General features: G+C 36.2%; 2 protein-coding genes across 6 annotated transcripts in view; one reads left to right on the top strand and one right to left on the bottom strand.

The window, feature by feature from the left end:
- The window catches only part of Mical (Molecule interacting with CasL), a 54,364-nt gene extending 34,947 nt beyond the window's left edge, over nt 1–19,417 (bottom strand). For 3 of the 5 annotated variants that reach the window (XR_016197647.1, XM_030383999.2, XM_089265441.1), the window contains exons 1-3: nt 19,284–19,416; nt 18,362–18,495; nt 11,247–11,355 (exon numbers count right to left, since the gene is read on the bottom strand). The gene's annotated coding sequence lies outside the window, so the exon portion shown is untranslated. Of the gene's footprint in view, nt 1–11,246; nt 11,356–18,361; nt 18,496–19,283 lie in introns of all 5 variants that reach the window. The other 2 variants (XM_089265440.1, XM_030383998.2) reach the window with 1 other exon arrangement.
- A 261-nt stretch (nt 19,418–19,678) lies between these two features.
- LOC115562430 (uncharacterized) lies at nt 19,679–20,742 on the top strand. The gene is made up of 2 exons (XM_030383955.2): nt 19,679–20,169; nt 20,234–20,742. The coding sequence occupies exons 1-2, from the start codon at nt 19,795–19,797 to the stop codon at nt 20,651–20,653; spliced, it is 795 nt and encodes a 264-aa protein (XP_030239815.1). The 5' UTR covers nt 19,679–19,794; the 3' UTR covers nt 20,654–20,742.
- Nucleotides 20,743–20,748: the final 6 nt, after the last annotated feature.

Raw genomic sequence — 20,748 nt, 5'->3', positions numbered from 1 at the left:
AAATCGCTATTTTCACGCATTTACCCCATGCCAGCCGCTGCCGCTGCTGTTGTAGACGTTGCTTTGATGTCTTAATGTCCTCTGGCGGGTGTTAAAACTAGGATAGGGGAGTGGAGCACTGAAAAGAGGGGGAACTCTGACAGGGGGCACCGGCGGCAGCTCAACGACCGTGCGTGAAAAGCGGCTATTAAAAATGTTTGTCTCTGGCAAAGGCAACGCGCCTATTTTTAGTGCATTGGCACTTGCCAGCTTTGGGGCTGTGCTTGGCCATGAATCCATGTACATAATATATGTTTACATACATATTTATATAGAAATACATATCTGCATATGCACTAAGTGCTTGTACACGTGTGTGTGTGTGTGTGTGTGTGTGTGTGTGTGTTTGTGTACAGGTGAAAGTATTTAATTATGCGCCTGCCTGTCTGCCCGCATGACAAATCTCTTGGTGTTGGTCAGCAATGTTGATGAATGATGCGACAACAGCAACAAAAACAACCTTGAAAAATGTCACGTTGCATTTGAAAAATGCGCTTTAATGAGACACATCAAAGCGAGTAGCATAGCATATAAGGCTGGAATGCCCAAGCACAAATTTTGTACAGACCGGAAAGCGAACGACCAAATTGGTATTGTAGTTTTTCAATGGAAATTGCCGCAAGGCAAACCACGCCTCGTCACACACACACACACACATGCACGACGCCATGTGGCATCGATAACACAAGTTAAACACTCACACACACGCACACATTGCCAGAATAATAAAAACAAAGTCTCTGAGCTAAACGCAATGCTGTTTATTTGATATCTCTGAGTTTGACAAATAAACGCAGACATAGAATCCATCAGCTCGATCTACAGAAGTGCACCGCCCACCGCGCTTCGCCCATTCTGCTTGGAGTGGTGCTCAAGTGTCGCCGCCTTCAAGACAAATGGCAAACAAATGTCGCTGCTTAAACGCAAATTTCACTTTCAAATGCAAAAAGAAAAAAATAAGGAAAATAAAAGAGATGCGAGGCAAGCGGCAGATTCTCTTGCAACTGCAACTGTGTCTGATGCCTTGGACAGGTTTATGACTTGGCCAAGTGCGTAAGCCATATGTGTGTGCATGCGTGTGTGTGTAACGAAAGTGAAACGTGTCTTTGGCAGCGCTGCATTGGCTACACTGCACGCCTCATTTAAGTTGCGCACATGCTGCAAATATTTGCCAAAGCAAATAATAATTGTTCTTTAATTGTGATGCGCACACAGCTACACAGTAATACATATAGATGTACATATACATATACATATACATATATACTACATACATCTGCCTTGCTGCTTAGCTATCCACATTTTCCTTGGAACTGCAAATCACGGCCAAACAGGTCGTATGAGCAATAAACTATTGCACATACGTATACATTTATATAAATATTTATACATATAAGATCTAGCAGTCATGTTAATTGCGACTGTAATTGCGCTAATAATTACTTATTAATCGCCAAAAAGCAGCCATCAATTGTGCCAGTGGCTGACGCTGCGTATGAGCAATATTTAATTACACAACATTGCCTGCCATATAAACAGCAAATGTAATACTTAGAAATCATTAAAAACAAAAATTTATATATTGAAAATTGATTACTAACACAAACATAATTATTGTGCTAGAGACAGTAAGAGAAGAGGTGTGACATTTTATGCGAGAGAATCTGAGACATCAAAAACTTTCCATTCAACTTATCTGATATTTATAATATAAAATTTTATATTATATATATTTTTTTATTATATATTTCTTTTCATTATTTATATATATTTATTTGATTTTTTATTTATTTTTATATTATATATATTTTTTTATTATATATTTCTTTTCATTATTTATATATATATTTATTTTATTTTTTATTTATTTTTATATTATATATTTATTTTATATTTTATTTATTTTTATATTATATAAAATTCCATTCAACTTATCTGAAATTTATAATATAAAATTTTATATTATATATATTTTTTTATTATATATTTCTTTTCATTATTTATATATATTTATTTTATTTTTTATTTATTTTTATATTATATATTTTTTTATTTTTTATTTATTTTTATATTATATATTTTTTTATTTTTTATTTATTTTTATATTTTATATATATTTTTTTTTTATTTTTTTTTTTATTATATATATATATTTTTTTTTATTTTTTTTTATATTATATATATTTCATTATAATTTTACACATTATCGAAAGCCTTTAAATATCTCTATTTCTCTTCTATTTTTAATAGAAGAGAATCGTTTTAGTCTTAGTCTCTCATCGCATCAACTTTTGCCATTTACGTTAATCAATTTCGCATCGAAAGTAACAATTAAAGTGCAGCCAAATGAAAACCAAAAGTATTTTTATTCATTTTCTATTTATATATGGATTTTAGTTTTTTCTTGCGATTTTTGCCTGAGCAGCAGCGACGGCAGCGCTTGAGGCATATTTTTAAACAAATTCCCCACCCCTCGCTGCGCTATGCTGCCGTCGAATCGAAACGTTAGCAGAAGAAAAGCTGCAACAATTATTGTTGTTGTTTTGTTTTTTCCTTCATTTATTCATTTTGTTGCTGCATACGAAAATGCTTGTACTTTTGTGTAAGACAATTTCATTTGTAGTTAGTTAGCGGCAAATATTTGCACAATCCTCGGCGAAGAAGAAGCAGCTGAGATTGTTGTTGTTGTTGCTGCTGCTACTGTTGGCTTTTAGTTGTTTTGTTTCGGTTTCGGTTTCGGTCCTCTGGGCGCTAATTGAGTGAGCACACGCCAGTCAGACAGTCGGACAGTCAGTCAGTCAGCCATTCAGAGGAGAAATGAAAAACGCGACGAGGCCAGCAAAATGTTTTACAATAGATGTAATGCAACGAGCTTCTATATGGGGCGTCTCGCATCTAACTGACAGACAGACAGACGGACGGACGGACGGACGAACATGCAGCATATGTGGCTTGCTGTAGTTTGGTTTTGCATTGGTTATGCCTGCTGCAGTTGCGGCATGCAACACACACACACAGATGCTATAAACTTCGAGGAAGTGCTTGAGATAACATTAAACGAGCATAAAGCAATAAGGAACACGCAGACAGCAAAAGGCTGAACGCTCAAATACCCTGTAAGTGAAAAATCTTCAACAAAACTACGATTCATGTAAAGAGAGTTCTTTAAAATTAGATTAAAAAAATTTTTAAAAATATTTTTTAAATTTTTATTTTGAAGTCAAAGAGAAAATGCATTAGCATTGCTCTGGTCAATCCACTTTAATATGAGCTGCACATATATATAACATATATATGCACATATCTTTTTCAACTTCAGCGCACTTTATCACATTACAGCATGAAAAGTTGTCATAAATTTAATCCGATAAATTTTGTTTCATTTAGTGGACGACACGCTGCTTGATCATCTCTAATCAGCAACATGATCATCATCATCATTATATGTACGTATATTTTCATTATTATTATGGCTTCTGCTGCTGTCAGTCACATGACAGAATTTTTCTAGCCTCCATGTCGCACAGCAGAAATTTTCCAACAATTCCATTTTATATTTTACTTTTTTTTTTGGGTCAGATTTTCATGGTGCGTGCAATGGCACTTTTGTCTCGCTCGCTGCCTGATTGAGTGATTGAATGATGGACTGCTTGAAGTGCCAATAGAATTATTCAATTTACACATATTTCAAATGAAATTAGCCGACAGAGTCAGAGAGTCTGAGTAGTTGCGTAAAGTTGGCAAAGCACGAACAAGTTTTTAGCATCGAAATCGATAAATTGCCCTCACTGTCTCCCTCTCTCTCTCTCTCTCCTCTCTATCTCTCTTCTCTTTCTCTTGTAGATTGGCTGTTGTTGTCGTGTTTTAGCTGAGGCGATTGGCACAATTTGCCCAGCGCTTGGCATTTTCAATCCACGCAAGAATTTGCTGTCGCTGTTAATTTCTGTCGTGCGTTTATAGAATTGAATCACACGCATTACTCATACGACGTGTTGCACCAGTTTTAGATTAGCCAATGAAATCGAAATCGGGAAATTTGATTTGAAAATTATACAAAGATATTGTTAATAATTCAAATTTTTTAAAATGTTTTGCTTTAATATATTTTAATTTAAAAATTAATTGAAAGCTATAAATCCTTACAATATTTCACATTTGATAAAATTATAGCTTAACTTTAGCTGATCTTAATCTAAGTTCAAGCTGATTAATAATTTGTATCTCATTTTTCACAATATATTAATAATTATTTTTTTTTAAATTAATTTTTTTTAATTTTTTTTCAATTTTTTTTTTATTTTTTTTTTCAATTATTTTTTTCTTTAACTTTTTTTTTTCAATTATTTAAAAAAAAAAATTTTTTAATTTTTTTTTTTTTTTCCAACTCTCGCCATTGCAAAATTTTTATATTTCTACTGCAATCACTTTGTCATTTTTAGCGCTTTCGCTTTTATTTTCTTTAGCTACATAATCTCCACTTGGCCGGCACGTGCAGCGTCTTAAGTGGCTTAGCTCTGTTCACCTTGCCACCGGCCAGTTGATCTATGTCTTTTTTATAAACTGTTTATAATTGTTAACATTTTGGCAGCTTGGCCGACACTAGACAAGATTTATTTTTCAGTTTTTTTTTTCGTTTGGGTCATAAAATTGTCAGCTACTTTGCCATAATAGGCATTACAATGCGCGTGGGCGTGGCACCACAGGCGCCCACCACTCACAATATCGTGCACACACACACACACACACACACTCACAATTAGATAGACTCATATGAATGAATGTACTCGATATTCGGGCATCGCGTGTGCAGATTTTGGCTGCGTTGGCGTGTGTTGGCCCATTTCTGTAGCGCTCTCTGATTCATTGGCCAGATTTCGTGGTGCTGCACAATGTTGTATTATTATTATTGTTGTTGTTGCTGCTGCTACTGTTGTTGTTATTGTTGTTGTTGTTGTAATTACTGTGACTGCTTACGTTTGCAGCCATTAGGCGCACGAGTTGGCCATGAACCAGTGACTGCCTCCCCGCCCTCTCCCACACACGAGTTGAATAAATACTTTTGCTTAGCCACACAAAAACTATATTTTATTTGTGTTTTATATACAGCACAACAAAATTTAGCAAAAGTATAAAGTAAAAGTGCTGCAGTGGGCTACAGTCGACTATGAAATACCCTACGATTTATCTAATACTACTTATTATACTTTATGTGTAATCATTCCATTCTTTCATATTTTGATTGATAAAGTATTTCGAGATGTGAAAGTAAACAAAAGTAGAGCAACTTAACAATATTATTTCCGTTCAATAAATCATACAAATTCGTTTCACAAACAACAATCATAACTCTAGGTTTACAACGCGCAGCAAATAAAAGTTTATTGCAAATTATGTGCTTTAGAATCAACTTAGCAAAATTTGATTTAACTTGATTGATTGCGAAATGGTGCTTCAGCAATAGTTGCAGTAAAACCGTTATAAATCGCATACAAACTTGCGCAACTTGGCAGCTCGGAAGCTAGTTTAGACACTCACACACACACATATATATACATATGTATATATATATTATACACATATTTTTGTTGCTTTACGCGCTGACGTCACACGCCCAAGCTTCGCCCATTGGGGAGCTTGCAGTGAATTGCATTTAACTACTGTCAATATCCGTTGGCAATGCATTCAAGCGGCAATAAAAAAAAAAAAACTAGATGTGTATAATATAGAAACCTACCTAAAGACACCCAACAGCAAAGAGGAGGCTCGCAACAGAACATTGCAGTCGGGCCATACCGACTGCCTAATACTTGTTTATGGTTCAGCAATGGCTGAGCTTCTTGATAGTGAGAATTATCTAAATAATAATAATTATCTCTGATATGAATACTAAGATAATCATATATTGTTCTTAACTTAAATATTGACATTGAATTTATACCTAAGTTCCATTAAAAAATGGTGCTGCTATTATTATGTCCGCAACATAAATTCTATAATGATATAATATTATATATAACATATATACATTAATACAAATATCTCGCCTTTACAGGTCCATCAATAATTAAGCTCATTATATAAAAAATTTAATGAGTATTTGCCTAGAATGTCTCTAGTGCTTGTATACAAATAATTATAATACTAACAGACCTTTAAGCATTTAATCTAAAATACATTCTAATTCTAATCGTTAGTTACTTCTCACTAATGAGACTGTCAATTCACTTCATCAATATGCTCGCTTCACCTCTTCACTCGCTCTGAACTAACAGAATGCAACAAATGGAGCATTTTTTCGAATGATTCTCGCTTGGCTAACCGCCCGCCCGAACTGCTTCCGCTATGTGCAAAAGCTTCAGGCAGAGCTAACCAAACAAAACAGAACAAAACAAAACAGAACAGAGAAACAAAAGATGGAAAAAGAATAATAACTGTGCCATGCTCGGGGTTAAGTGCAAACGTCATAAACGGGACAGAATCGCAGTTGGCTGAAGCTGGAATTGGACTTGTTGGAGTCGCTCCATTTCTCTGCTGCTCTCTCTCTATCTCTTTCTCTCGCTCTGTGGCAGTGGCTGCCCTTTAACTGTAAATGCCTGTGTGTACATAGTTTAGTTAACTCTGAAAAGCAACGCACAAAGCAACGTGACAACAGCAACAACAACAACAATCAGAGGTGATTCATGCGCAACCAGCAACATCAACATTAACACAACAACAACAAGCACAACAACTAGAACTTGTTTATTACACAGCTCAACTCCAAGCTAAAGCAACTCCAGCTGTTGAACGTGAAGCGTGTTGCTTGAAGCTTGGAGCTTGTAGCTCGTAGCATTGGTCAAGCTGCTCCGCTGGGAGCTTCTACAAATGCTTTCCCAATTATCTGCACAAAATAATGCCCATGGCCACGCCCCGTTTATTGAGGCTCTACTGCGGTTGCCAGCGACTTTCCAATTGATAATCAACCGAACAACTGGCTAGCTCCATGCCATTTGGCTCTCTGTCGATCGTACGGTGCGCTCTGCCCTGCATTCGAGCCATATATAGGCAGCATTTGATATGGTCTGCGCACAGCTGATGCCGCTTAGACCCTCAGACCCATAGACCCAATTTGGTTTGGTCAACACGCTTATCGTGCCCCATTTCCCCTCGCTGATAACGGGCGGTATTTTTGTTTGTATTTCCTTTGAATATCATTTTGATTAGCCTTATCGACCGTCGCATCGTGCATAGAGGTGTGCAAATATTCCCAAGTCAGATGGCCCAGCTATATATGTATGTATGTACATATATGGAAACATTGGCGCCATGGGACGAGAATTAACTACAAATTACAAACAGCGATAAGGTCGAGGCATTGATTAGCAAGGGCATTCATGTACCCCAGGTGATTGCGATTGTGATGCTGATACCGAATGTAATTGAGCTCGTAAGTAAATTTAATTACGAAAACAATTACATATATGGAGCCAAATTAATTAAAAAATATATTTACATGTAAATGTAATATTGAAAGGGTATTCATAGAAGAACCCTGGCCATCTACAGTTTCGTATGCATGAATCAGATTTGATATGTACAGCAAGGTGTACATCTATATCGCAGTGGATATAATTAGAAATCTATTTTAAGTAACATTTTGATTGAGGAAATTCATATCTAAACAAATATCAAAATCGAAAAGCAACAGTCAGTAAACTGTAAACAATTTAAGGATTGCAGTAAATTCTAATTTTATTATCGCTGCTTACTTTGAGATCTTGACTTATTATTACCCTAGATATTTATATTTACATTATTAATTTGTATATTCTAATCAAGTAATCTGGTTTCAAAACGAAGTAAACTGAACCGGGCCTTATATATTATTCGTAATTGTCGAGCAATTTTACAGAAACTTGAGCCAGCTCCTGCAAAGTAATACGATGCTAAACACCATCGATAACTGTCAAATCGAGCAAAACTATATACATACATATATGCACATACATATATCAAGAGACGCAGGTGAGTCAAGCGCAGAGACCAATGGATGCCATTGCATGGGGCCGTCCTACATTCTGCTTGCAGGTGGGCGCTCTGCAGTCCATGGCTGACTAGCATAGATGTGTGTAGAGCTCTATATATAGATCTTAGGTAGCATAGATATGCATATACCTCTCTCTGTCTCTCTCTCTCTCTTTATATATATACATATGTAGATCGTATCGTGCTTTACCAACCCCCCTCCTGCCCCTTTAAAAAGTCGCCCAAAACAAACTGAAATGTTTACATTCGACATGCTGTACTTGCGGTACATTTGCTGATGGCAATGACCTATGCGAGGCATTAAACCGCACCGCATACAGCTCTCTCGCTCTCACATAGACACATATGTATATGTATTTTACTTTCGGACTGACTGATGACCATAAATAGCCAAAGCAAGCTTTTTGGGGCGGTTTACAATAATCAAAATAACAATAACAATCTAACGTTAATGTGTGTGCCGCAATTTGTTGTTGGTTCAATAAACTCGCCAGCCGAAACAAACCGCAAAGAGAAATTATTATGAAATTTGAATTTAAAATTCTAACTAGAAATGCGGCCCAAAACAAAATGGTGGCCGGCAACCAAAATAGTTTCGCATAATCAAATATAGCGCGGAAAATTGTACAATTAAATGTGAATTACAACAACAACAACAACAACAACAACTAGTACAGCAACCAAATAGATGAAAACAAAAACCACAGGAAATGTTAGAAAGCAAAGCCAACAGCACAAAGAGAGCCAACAATAAATAAAATATACTCATACGCATGCACACACACTCACACACACACACACATGCTAATATCATATGTGTATAGAAAATGGTGCAAATATCTCTTGGATTTCGACGGCGCCAAAGCAAGAACCAACAACTCAACCAACAGCAGACCCACAAAAGCAGCCCCAGTCCACAGCTCCCCAGCCCAGCCGCTCATGCCACACCCCGCCGCTGCCGCCGCCGCCTTCCGACGGACCCAGTCGCATGCAATCGCAAGCTGCGCCGCTTTTCACGCTAATATTAGCAGCAAATAGCAGTGATAACTGTTTAGCAGACAAGCAATGTGCGGGCACGACTAGCTCATACCCTATAAAGCATTTGTGCTCAAAGAAGAGTTTCTTAGGATAAGCAGGCAATAGTTTTTGTTGCTAGATATCTATGTAATATACAAATAACAATTTGTATATGGACTGACACGACTAATATATACCCTCTGAGTCTTAGGAACCTCTCTGAAAGTTTTTCATTTGAATATATACACAGGTATCTAAAAATACATTTTTAAAATATACAAATAATACCTGCTAGATATGCAAGCAATGAGTTGGAACGACTATCGAATACCCTATAAAGTATAATTTATTATTAAGCAGATAATTTACTATAATTATTATATAACATAATCAAATAAAATGAATAAAAGAGTTAATCTGCTTATTTTTTTATTAAAATTAATAAATAATATTATATATATTATTATAAATTTATTTACTTATAAACAATATTGTATACCACACAATATACTCCATCTCTGTCCATACACAGGGCATTCAACATTGAGGAACTCAACACGGCATCTCAAATTTTCACTTGCGAGGAAAGTTTTTGATTCATTTTCAAATGGCATTTGCCTTTGTTTACTGTCTTGAAGAGCGAGTGGCATAAATAAATATAATTTTCATTTGCCGACTAAATAAAGTTTTTGCTTATTCTTGCCGCCCAAGGCTTGCTCTGGCTCTATACTAACTAAATCGATTTAAATGTCATCAAATCGAATTGAACTGAAAAACTTTCGCTGATGGCAGTGAGCGATTAAAAATAGTATTTGTCATTTGTTGCGCTTCGCTGTGGCCAGTTTCGATATCTATTTATTTTCGTTCGATGTATTATTGGCCCAATAAACTTTGCACCTCGTGCCTCTGGCAAGCGACCAACAGAGAGCGTCGCAGCATTTCACTAATTGCAATCGGGCGACGAAAGCCCGCAAAAGGCCACAGCGGCTGACAATCGAGCCCAGATTGATAACAGTCAAATGTCAGCAGCCAGACGATGCGGCTGACACACAGCAAAGCAATCAGTCAACTGCAACGGCTTATCAATTGCATGCAACAGCAGCTGCAGCAGGTCAAACTGTGAAATCGACACCAAACTGTATGCAACACTGCAACGTTTGGTGACCTTGCCTAACGTTGTGCACAGAGCTTATATAACTGTTTAGATATATGTATACACATATCTAGAAATTTGAACTATTGCTATCTATTATTTATAAGCCAGTGAATCAATAATTTGCAGCGCAACTTGAGTACGGTTAATACTCATTTTACATACCATAGAAGGGTAATCGCTCGAATTTTCATTGCTTTCGTCATTTTGATACCCTTGAATGCGATGTAAATGTAAATATAAAACTAATTACCATGATGAGCTCAGGCAATCTATCATATCGCATAGATATATCCCATATATATATATCCAATATGTTTATCCCATATCTATATATCCCATATGTCTATCCTATATATATATATCCCATAGATATATCCCATATATATTCCCATAGATATATCCCATATATATATATATATCCCATATATATATATATATCCCATATACATATGTATCCCATGTTAGCTTGACGACTATAAAATAAAACTCATCTTATATATATTCGAATTTTGTGCACGTGATTTTAACAACAAATGAAATTTTTACGATTCTAGCTGTAGTTTTCGTAACTCTCTAAAAATCATTTATTGGAACTGAGCAGTTTAGCTAACTAAGATGATTTTGCTTAGGCAAAAGCTAATGAGAACAAGTATACGACATAATTATTCAATAAAATATACAACACATTAAGTTGTAAATACAGAAAGTATCTAACTTCACTCATCCGTAGCGTATACATATTATACATGCATAGATCTATAATTTTTAATGGCCACTCAAATTTATATTACTATCGTTTTTTTTTTTTTCGATTTTCAATAGATATTGAATTTAAATACAATGAAATTAAAAATCAGTTAAGCTTGCTTATGAATCTCTAGACAAATTTATTTTAGTTGCTTCTACGAAGAAACAACTCACATTTATATACATATGTATGTCGAACAAAAAAAAAAAAAATAATAATAATAATTAATCAAAAATCAACACGCAACCAAACCAAACTCACCTTAAATTGCCAAATTTACGACCAGCAACATTTGCGGTTGTTAAAAGTAAAATATAAGGAAACAATAGAAGAAACCTCTATTTTGCTAGCTGTAATTTCGTGTCGTTTACTGAAAGCAAAGAGATAAAAATATCATATTTAACAGATTTTTAATAACATGTTAAATAGTACAAATTATGTTAAGTAAAATAGTGTATAGTAGAAGTATATTCGTAGCTGTAATTTTATATAAAATTAGACAAATTCACAACAATCTATAGAAGCAAATTGGATAACGATTTATATAATATTTCTATTTAGTTTCTCTATTTCGTGATCTGCGTCTTTTGTTCTCTTGATGTGTCCGCCTTTGTTAAATTCTCTTCTTTTATTTACTATCCGCAATTCTCAGTTCTATACTTTTAAATTCTATTTTTTTCCCTCTTTTCACGTATCTCCTGATTCTCTTCTCTTTTCAGATCTTTTCTTTTCTCTTCTGCTCATTTTTCATCTCTTTCTCAATCTCTCGTGCTCTGCAGTAGTCTACTCTCTTCTGTCTTCTTCTCTATTCTGCACTCTTTTCACTTCTTCCCACTTATCCGTTCTTTCATAATATTCTGTCCTCTACCTTATTATGTTTCTCTCTTCTTACATCAATTTATGTCAAATTCACTAAAATAATAGAGTATCTTAGAGTCCAGTATACCCCTACTTAGGCCAGTTTAGCTCACTTTTATCTGATGCCACATTTCGTGTGCTTGTTTGCCAAGGTCTCGTATTAGTTGAAGTACGTCATATATCGCGAGGCTCTATCCATTGTTTATAATTAGCGTATGTGATTCATATGCCCCCAAAGCAGAGCGAGAGAAATGCTTATAAACAAAACGATTCCTAGAAGATTCCGGCGGAAATAGTACGGCTGACATGCACTCAGAAATGACTATTTTTAAACACTTTTCATTCACTTCAAAGTGTCCATATGGCACTGATATATATATATATAGCCATATGCCAAGCCATCGAACTTGACGACCTGTCAACGCCTCAAATTAGAAATTCGAATTTTTAGCATTCAGCATTTAGCATTTGTTTTGATAGGCCTTCGCCCGACATCACAATTGGCAATTGCAGTATGCAAAAACAGCATAGAACAATACGATGCGATGCAATCATGAAATTGACAGCTCCCACACGTTAGCGATACAAATCTATTATGGCAATAAATCACAAACTGTTTTGTCAATAACTTTAAACAATTGCCAGGCGACGGACGGGGCATAAACTAGGCGAATGCAATTGGCAAAGTGCTTGCCCCCTGGGCAACCGAATAGATCTAGTCTAACCGTGAACTTTAAATGGTAATTGATGTGAGCAGAGCAAATCAATAAAGCAATTTATGTGATTAAGTTGCAATGGAAAGGCGAAGAAAATCTAGAGGAAGTATAACCCAAGCTTAACCCATTTAGCATCGCAATATGAATTAAAGATACCTTATAGACATATTGTCTATATAGACAATTCTAAGAATTCAATGTATTCTTGTTCTTTCTTTTTTGATGCAACTCCATAAGTTTTCTTTTACTGCAACATCTTGATTACTAAATTAAAACTTGTTCACCCGAGCTCTACGAGACAGTAATGTGGCAAATTATTTCAGCTTATCCCAGCCGAGTGCAACCTACATTTGATAAACTGTTCGTTCTCTAAGCACATTAGCTTTAGCAACACTTTCCACCGAGCCCTAATGTTTCCTCATTTCATCGAACCGAAGCTCAGACTCGAGCCCAGAAGCTGTCGAAGCATAAAAAACAAAACGAGAGAGAGAGAGCGAGAGAGAGACAGAGATAGAGAGAGTAGAACCTAATCATATTTGAGTGAATGAGTAGCTGCAGCGTAATAAGTGTGCATGAGTGCTGCTGGTGTGAGTACTCACGAGTGCTCGTGAGTGTATTGGTGAATGGCTGTGTGAGCGTCTACGGCTGGCTGATTTGCATGCTTTGCTCGCTTTGGCGGCAAACCTGATCAAATTTTCATAACCAACTGGAAAACTGGGCTCGAATTAAATAAAGGCCAGGCGCTGCTAACGTGAACAGCGATTGTTTTCGTTGTTGTCTTTTTTCTCTCTCTAATTTTTCAATGGGAAAATTGTGAAAATTCAATTGGAAACAAAAGCCAGCTAGGGGTCACGGCCAACAGCGACAGCTGGAGACTTGAGTAGGTTTTTTTTTTTAATTAATTAATAATGCCTGAACTTCACCTGTAGGCGGTGTATCCCCCTTTTATTGCCCGACAAGCTGACCACAACAGCAGCGAAAAATATGGCATGGATAATGGCCATTCGCTGATGTCAGCTTTTTGATAAAAGTTGTGTGAAAGTGTTTGACGGACTTGGACGGCAAGACGGCAGCCAATTGACGCCTTCACTTGTCCCAATGCTAAGGCGATCAAAATGTGATTAATAATGAATGAAAAGGCACACACACACTCACACACACAAATACATATATATGCACAGCGTCACGTGAAAGGCAAAAGAAATCGAATAGGCATCTAGAGGCCTTCAAAAATTGAACTCTATGTAATGAGCGACTGTGCGATAAGCAATTTTTTGCGGTTTCATTTGGCGGCTCATAAAAAAGGCATAGAAAGAAATAATAAAAAAAAAAAATGTTGAGGCAACTATCAATATGAACAGCTAAATGTTGATCCAATTGCTGGCTCTTTTATTGCATTAGAATTTGTTGTCTATATCAATTACGCATGCGCTTTTGCCTTTTGTTGACTTCAAGGGAGGAGGTTCGTATGGAGCCGCTACTCAAATTTCGGCCATTCGAGAAGCCATTCGATCTTCAAGTGCTTCGCGCTCCTATAATGCCCATCGGGAATTGGAACAGTGCGGAGTGAAAGGAAGTCCTGTAGCGTGCAGAGATATTTCAATGACAAGATGGTGTTGAATACTCGATAACTGAGTTTCTTGTATCGAACATATGCGTTATCTTTATTGTCTGCGAAATTTGTTAAGTACTTTTTTTATCAATGATTCGTAGTTGCGCTCACCATATACACATATTTCAGATAGCGTTCATTCCACATGTCCCGCTTCAAGCCTCTCTCTGGCTATTTTTTTATCTTTCTATATATGTATATCTATTGCTATCAAATTCTTCGTTCATTTCATCATCTCTGTATCTAACGATATAAATATGAATTTACATATACATATGTCTGTCAATTTAGGTTTTCCATCTTACTTTCTATTTTTCCTGTTTTCTCATTATTTTGTGCCTCCTTCTATCCGATTTGCTCTTTTTGATGTCCTATATCTTTTTTTGCTGTTTCTTTCCATCAGTTTCTCTGACATGCATCACTCTCTTTCTCTAGAAACCTTTCTCATCTCATTCTCTACATCTCTTTTTGTCTCCATCTGTCTATATGATTTTCCTTTTTTCCTATCGCACTATATTCCTTCTCTTATACTGTCTCTTCCCGCTCTATCAATCTCCCAACTTCAATTAACAACTATTGATCCCCATCTTTATTTAAACATATCTCACTTTAGCTATAAATATGTTTATATATTTATAGTATACTCTCGCTCTTCTACTCTCTCTATGTCTCTCTCGTCTAATCTATTCTGTTTCTATACTTATTCAAATTCATCGCATACAAATAGCAACAACTATTTCATTAATACCCCTAGCTCGACTCCAAATCGATAGTTCAAAGCATTCTACGAGTCTCTGATTTGCTTATCGTCAAGCATTTTAATTGATCTCTGTGTTAAAAACCAGTTCGAACGCGTGTTCTCTGATCAATAATTAGCCAATTCATTAACGCTCTAAGCTGCTAGGCTGGGAAACAAAAGGAATGCCAAATTGGAATTGTTAATTACAATTGTGTCAGCAGCTATTTCTAAATTTGGGCTTTTCTTTATTGCGAAGGCTTTCAATTATCTTATCAATAGGCAAAGCCTTCCGACCGTGCAACGTCAAGCGAAAGGAAAGCAAAAAGTTTTGGCATGAAAAATAAGTTTTTCGCTTAATTTAAACAGAGGGAAACGGAATTGAGTTGCGTTGAGTTTGTATCTGTGTCTGTGTCTGTGTCTGTGTCTGTGTCCTCGTCGTCTTTGTTGCCACACAGCTGAAAGTGGCAAGGAAAGCTACTTAGCTTCACGCTCTCTGCCCGTCCGTCCCGTCTGTCTGTTCATCTATCTCTCCGACTGTCAGCAACTCCGACTGACTGCAACAACAACAACAGCTTACGTTGCAAAGAGTTCAAGAAAACATCCGCATCGCATCGCAGTTTAAATGCAGTTACTACATATAAAATATATACTATATAGTAGTATATATAGTATATATGAAGTATCATGGTCTCTTCTACTCGCGCACTTAGTTATTGTTATCAGACGTGACGAGTTGTTGTCCTGAGTCGCAGCATGCATAATGCAGTCGCTTGTCTGCTTCTTGTCATTCAGTTGCCACACTCGGCAGCAGTTGCAATTGTTGTCGCTGTTGCTGTTGCTGTTGCTGTTGCACGAGTTCATCAACCGATGCATCGTCTAGGCAATTAAATACAAATTATGTAGAGATAGAGATTCATTTTATTTTATCTCTGCTCATTTGCATTTAAAGTTGTAAGCTCTCTTTCAATACCCTGGGAAATCGGGAATAGAGGTATCCAATTAGTTAATTTTATGACAAAGGCATGGTCAAATCAATAAAGTATTTATATTCTTAATCAGAACTCACAGCTGAGTAGATCTAGCCCTTTATGTGCATATGTATGAGTGATTATTTATACTCTCCTTTACCTATCTGTAGTCCGTCTGTCTACTCATACCTTACTCTGTCAATCTATGTCATTGTCTATCCTTGCCTTTGGCTAACCATCCTTGCCTTATAAAAATAAATAATAATAAACAAGAAAGAAAGCTCTAGTCGAGACTGCTCGACTACGAGATCCCCTGAACCCTACAAGCAACTGATATTTCAATAATAATTAGAAAACACACACGCACACACACACACTCGCATATACAGGCGATTGCGCTTGGGTTGCATTGCAATGTTGGCAATATAATGATAACTTATTTGTTGAATAATTTAATTTCTAGACGTACGATCATAATGAAACTTTCAGAACGTAATCATGATGTTAAAATGTATGTGTATACCGAAGCACAAGTCTCTAGTATTTGATATACGACTTTTACAAAGATGAGGGTAAGGGAGTGGATTTAGGGGTGGGGGGTAAATTTTAACAAAAACCGAAATTGTATAAAATACATCTTTATATACATTTTAAATTTGGAGACTCTAGCTTGAAAGATGTAGGAGATAAAATTTCTTAAGTGATCTTCGATAAGGTTTTTTATCGATAAAAAAGTATCGGAATGAGTTATCGTTTTTTAGTGATAAACTCGATATGCGCGTGATATGTACGGACATTTTAAAAAAAAGTTTAAGTCTCTAGCTCTTATATCTTCTGAGATCGACGCGTTCATACATACGGACGGACGGACGGACGGACGGACGGACGGACGGACAGACAGACAGACGGACAGGGCTAAATCGACTCAGCTTGTCGCCCTGATCAAGAATATATATACTTTGTGGGGTCTGCCACGCCTCCTTCTGCCTGTTACATACTTTTAACAAAACCATTATACCCTGATTTCCCATTTTCAATGGGTTCAGGGTATAAAAATATAAAAGCACATATCTTATCTCTATTTATTCGAGCATATATTTTAGAGCGAAAGTCAGCAAATTCTCCATATATAAATTTAGATTATCTGAAAGTGTGCTGAGATAACGTGTAATCTTTGGCTACCTTTGCCTATTCCCATATGAAAGATGAATAGTAATAATTTGCGTGACCCTAGAACCGTCTATATATAGATATATATACATGTATTAATACACTTAACTATCGTATATCTCAAGTTTGATTAGCAGTTTGTCTTTGCTTTGTATTTGTTGCCATCATTCAATGCTTTCAAGTGGTTCAAGCACATTGCATTATCTGAAGAGCATTTTAAATTTCAATCTAAATATCTAGTATAGCATTTACAGGAATAGATATAGTGTATTATATACATATACATATTTGGCAGCTTTTCCCGGCTCAATTTCAAACTTGGAATTGAAATTTTCATATTTATTTGTTACACCCTAAATGATGTCATATTCTATAAATTTCATAGCTTCTGTGCTCAATTGAAATTGCTCCAGTTTCTGACATTTATTGTTATTGTATTTCAATGTCTTTTATCTTAGACTTTGTTGCGCTTTTGCCAAAACCCATTTCCGGCGACTTGTGCTTGGATTCCCAGTTGGCAGCTTAGAGCTGGGAGTTGCCCTCTTCCAATTGTTTTAGTTTCAGTTCTTTGCTTGCACATTTGACTGCAGTTTGCTTATCGGCTCAGGGTTTTCATCTTTTTGCTCTATATTTTTTTCTCGTTTTTCCTTGAGTTCTTTTCTTTTTGCATTGTTTTTTTTTTTTTTGCCCTGGATTTACATTTGTTGCGTTCCTCTGCTGTTTTACGCTAATGGCAGCCGTGAATGACATTTATGTTTATGGTCTAGTTTTTCTGTTTCGCAGCTCTTCAGTGTAAACACACATACACATGCGCACACACACAACTTGGACTGTTTACATATGGAAAAGTCTTTGTACAAGAATAATTGTAGCTTGAAGTGTGAGACAACTTTATGCAAAATGCAATTGACAAGCGAACAAGGAATGCTCATGAGCAAAATATACTTCTTCCTTTTTCAAAGAATATTTATAACAAATAAAAATAAAGTATTTGATAATTCAAAATGTCTATCGATACGTAAATATCTTGGAGTATAGCACTTGAATGCTATTTACGATGAATAAAAACAAAGATAAAGCTATTTTCAAGCTCTCTAAATACAACCGAAAGAATATGATATTCGTATATCATGTACATATATACACATACATATGTATATAGATATAATTATATAGAATTAGGAGCGATTTTCAAACGACTGTTAACTTTAATTATCAACTTGAATTTCATGAAAGCCACTTCAATATCAGATTACAACGGTAAGCTTAACAACAATTAACAATTACATGCAGTACATATAAGAAAAACTTACCTTTAAATTGCAATTTAAATTGAATAACTGTTGAATTAATACAATTGCTAGTGTTTCGATAGGAGAAACATAAAATTTTAAACAGGATTAAATAGTTTAAACAAATCGATTTAAAATTAGGGAATGGACCGAAACTGAAACACGCGTAAAAATAGAAATAGAAATGGAAATGGAAAGCAGCCGGCGAAAAGAAGACAGACAACAGAGCTGACTGGCGACTGAGTTTTACGGTTAATTTAACAAATGGGCGAATATACGTATACGAGCATCCGACTATGCGTATATGCGTCTGCTTGTGTGTGTGTGCTTATGTTTGTTTGTGTGTGTGTGCTAGCAGGATGCGCGTGGAGAGGCAGACATCGACAGCTGAGCGGCCGCCGAGTGTGTAACAAATGAATCATCTGGCTTGCGCCTGTGTTGATGAAAGATATAAAGATAAAGCAAAATGCGGCCGCTTATACACCCACGCAAATACACACACAGACAGACACACACGCACACAAATGCGCAACACGATTTTACATATTATTTATACATATATATGCGTTTATTTAGAATTCCAGACACGCGGTTCAATAGTAAAATATTTTATTCTTTATGCAGTCACGGCGAAACTCTGCGTTGCGCTGCGATGGCGCTCGTTTCACGGCGGCGACAAATTCTGCTTTGCAGGCGGTAGCAGCGGCGGAGACGGCGACTGCGACAGCGGCGACGAAACCAGCGGCAGCGGCACACGCGTTGGTCTTTTTTACTGTTGGTCAGCAGCAGCAGAAGACTGAGGCGACCAAAGTATTTCGTTGCACTCGCATAAATACACGCAGACGCGACAAAGTTGTGTCTGCATTCATTGCATTATATAACCGAGCATGTGCATTTTATTTAGATCTAATTAGATTTTTCACTTCTGCTCCGCTTCACTTACACTTGTTTTGGTTAAAAAACTAGCGTTAAAAACGCGTCTGTTACACTCAATGCTTTTTTTCGACTGCACTTGCGTTGTTTGTGGTGTGACCAACAGTGCCACTCGCCGAAATGCCAACATTTTTCTAATGAAAATACTAAGCCAAGCTATCGATAAGTCGATAGCAAACATTATCGATACCAATATACAAATAATGAACTAGGTATCGATACTAATGGCGAATTTACTCAACAATCAGAAAAAATGGATTGATTGTTTGATGTAAGAGTTATGGCAAACGAAAGGGTTCCTTTATTGATATTAACTTTAAATAAGCTGTTGCATTACAATACAATTTCTTTCATTCATAACTGTTATTGTTTTGGTAATTTTTAGAGACGATAAACACACGTACATATATTTGTCTCGCTCTTGTTGAAACAGCTGCTATTTGTAAGAAAATTGGATTAAGTGTAGACAATCCAAAGAAGTTAAAATTAAATAAAAATAAATTAACTACTAATCATTACAAATGACAAATTTGAACGATAATACGAGACCATATTGGTCCGATGAAGTGATTATTTTCGTTATTACAACAATTCGCAATACACCCTATATGTGGGACAAGACGCACAAAGATTATAGCATCCGTTATTTGAAACACAACTTCTGGAAAAACCTGAGATGGACGCTAGAAAAAAGATACAAGTTTCGTGCGTACACAAACGAGTTGGCTCGGAAATGGCTAAATCTAGCTTCGTATTACCGTCTGCAGCAGAAGGCCATTTTCGATGCAAATGCGCGAGGAGCCCAGCCTGAGGAAATAAAGCGCCTGGAAGGGTGGAAGTTCTTCCAACAACTCAAGTTTCTACCTTTCGTGGTATACGATAAGAACAGTGTGGATGTAAGTATATTTGAAATTTAATGATATTGTATCTAATTTAAAATATTGTAAACTGAAACGGTAGGCGGAAAATCTATATGATAGCGCCAACACAGAGGACTCGGATAATGTCAGCTCTGGCGTGGTTGAGGAAAGGCAAACTAATGTCGACTCTGGAAGTCCCGCACAGTCAACCAGTGAACACATGTCACAATGCAATAGTTCCATAGAAAATACGCCAAAGCAAGTTGGAATTGAGGAGCTGAATGTTCCAATGGAGGATAATGATGCCGAAGTTGAGGAGACAACACCTATCGCCATCGAGCCCGTAATAGATGATGTCCAAAGCACGCCAAGTTTTCATTATGGCATGGCCGTTGCACAAGATGTTTTTGAGCTGAACGAAAATTTAAAAATCGATGCAAAAATGGAAATTATGCAAGTAATTGCTAAATACCAAAAAAAGCAGCTACATCGTACAGTTATGAGTCTTGCTGGCAGCTAAGCTAAATATATAAGTATTTGAAATAACAGTGCAAAGAATACTTGTATTTTAAATGTGTAAGCTTAAATATAAAAAATTCACCAAACCAAGTCACC

Source organism: Drosophila navojoa, chromosome 2, assembly GCF_054131105.1.
Source record: "Drosophila navojoa isolate 15081-1374.11 chromosome 2, UAZ_NAV_1.0, whole genome shotgun sequence".
In the NCBI taxonomy this organism is placed as follows: Eukaryota; Metazoa; Arthropoda; class Insecta; order Diptera; family Drosophilidae; genus Drosophila; species Drosophila navojoa.
The sequence above is the reverse complement of the archived record's forward strand: the minus strand, read 5'-3'. Positions and strand labels throughout refer to the sequence as shown.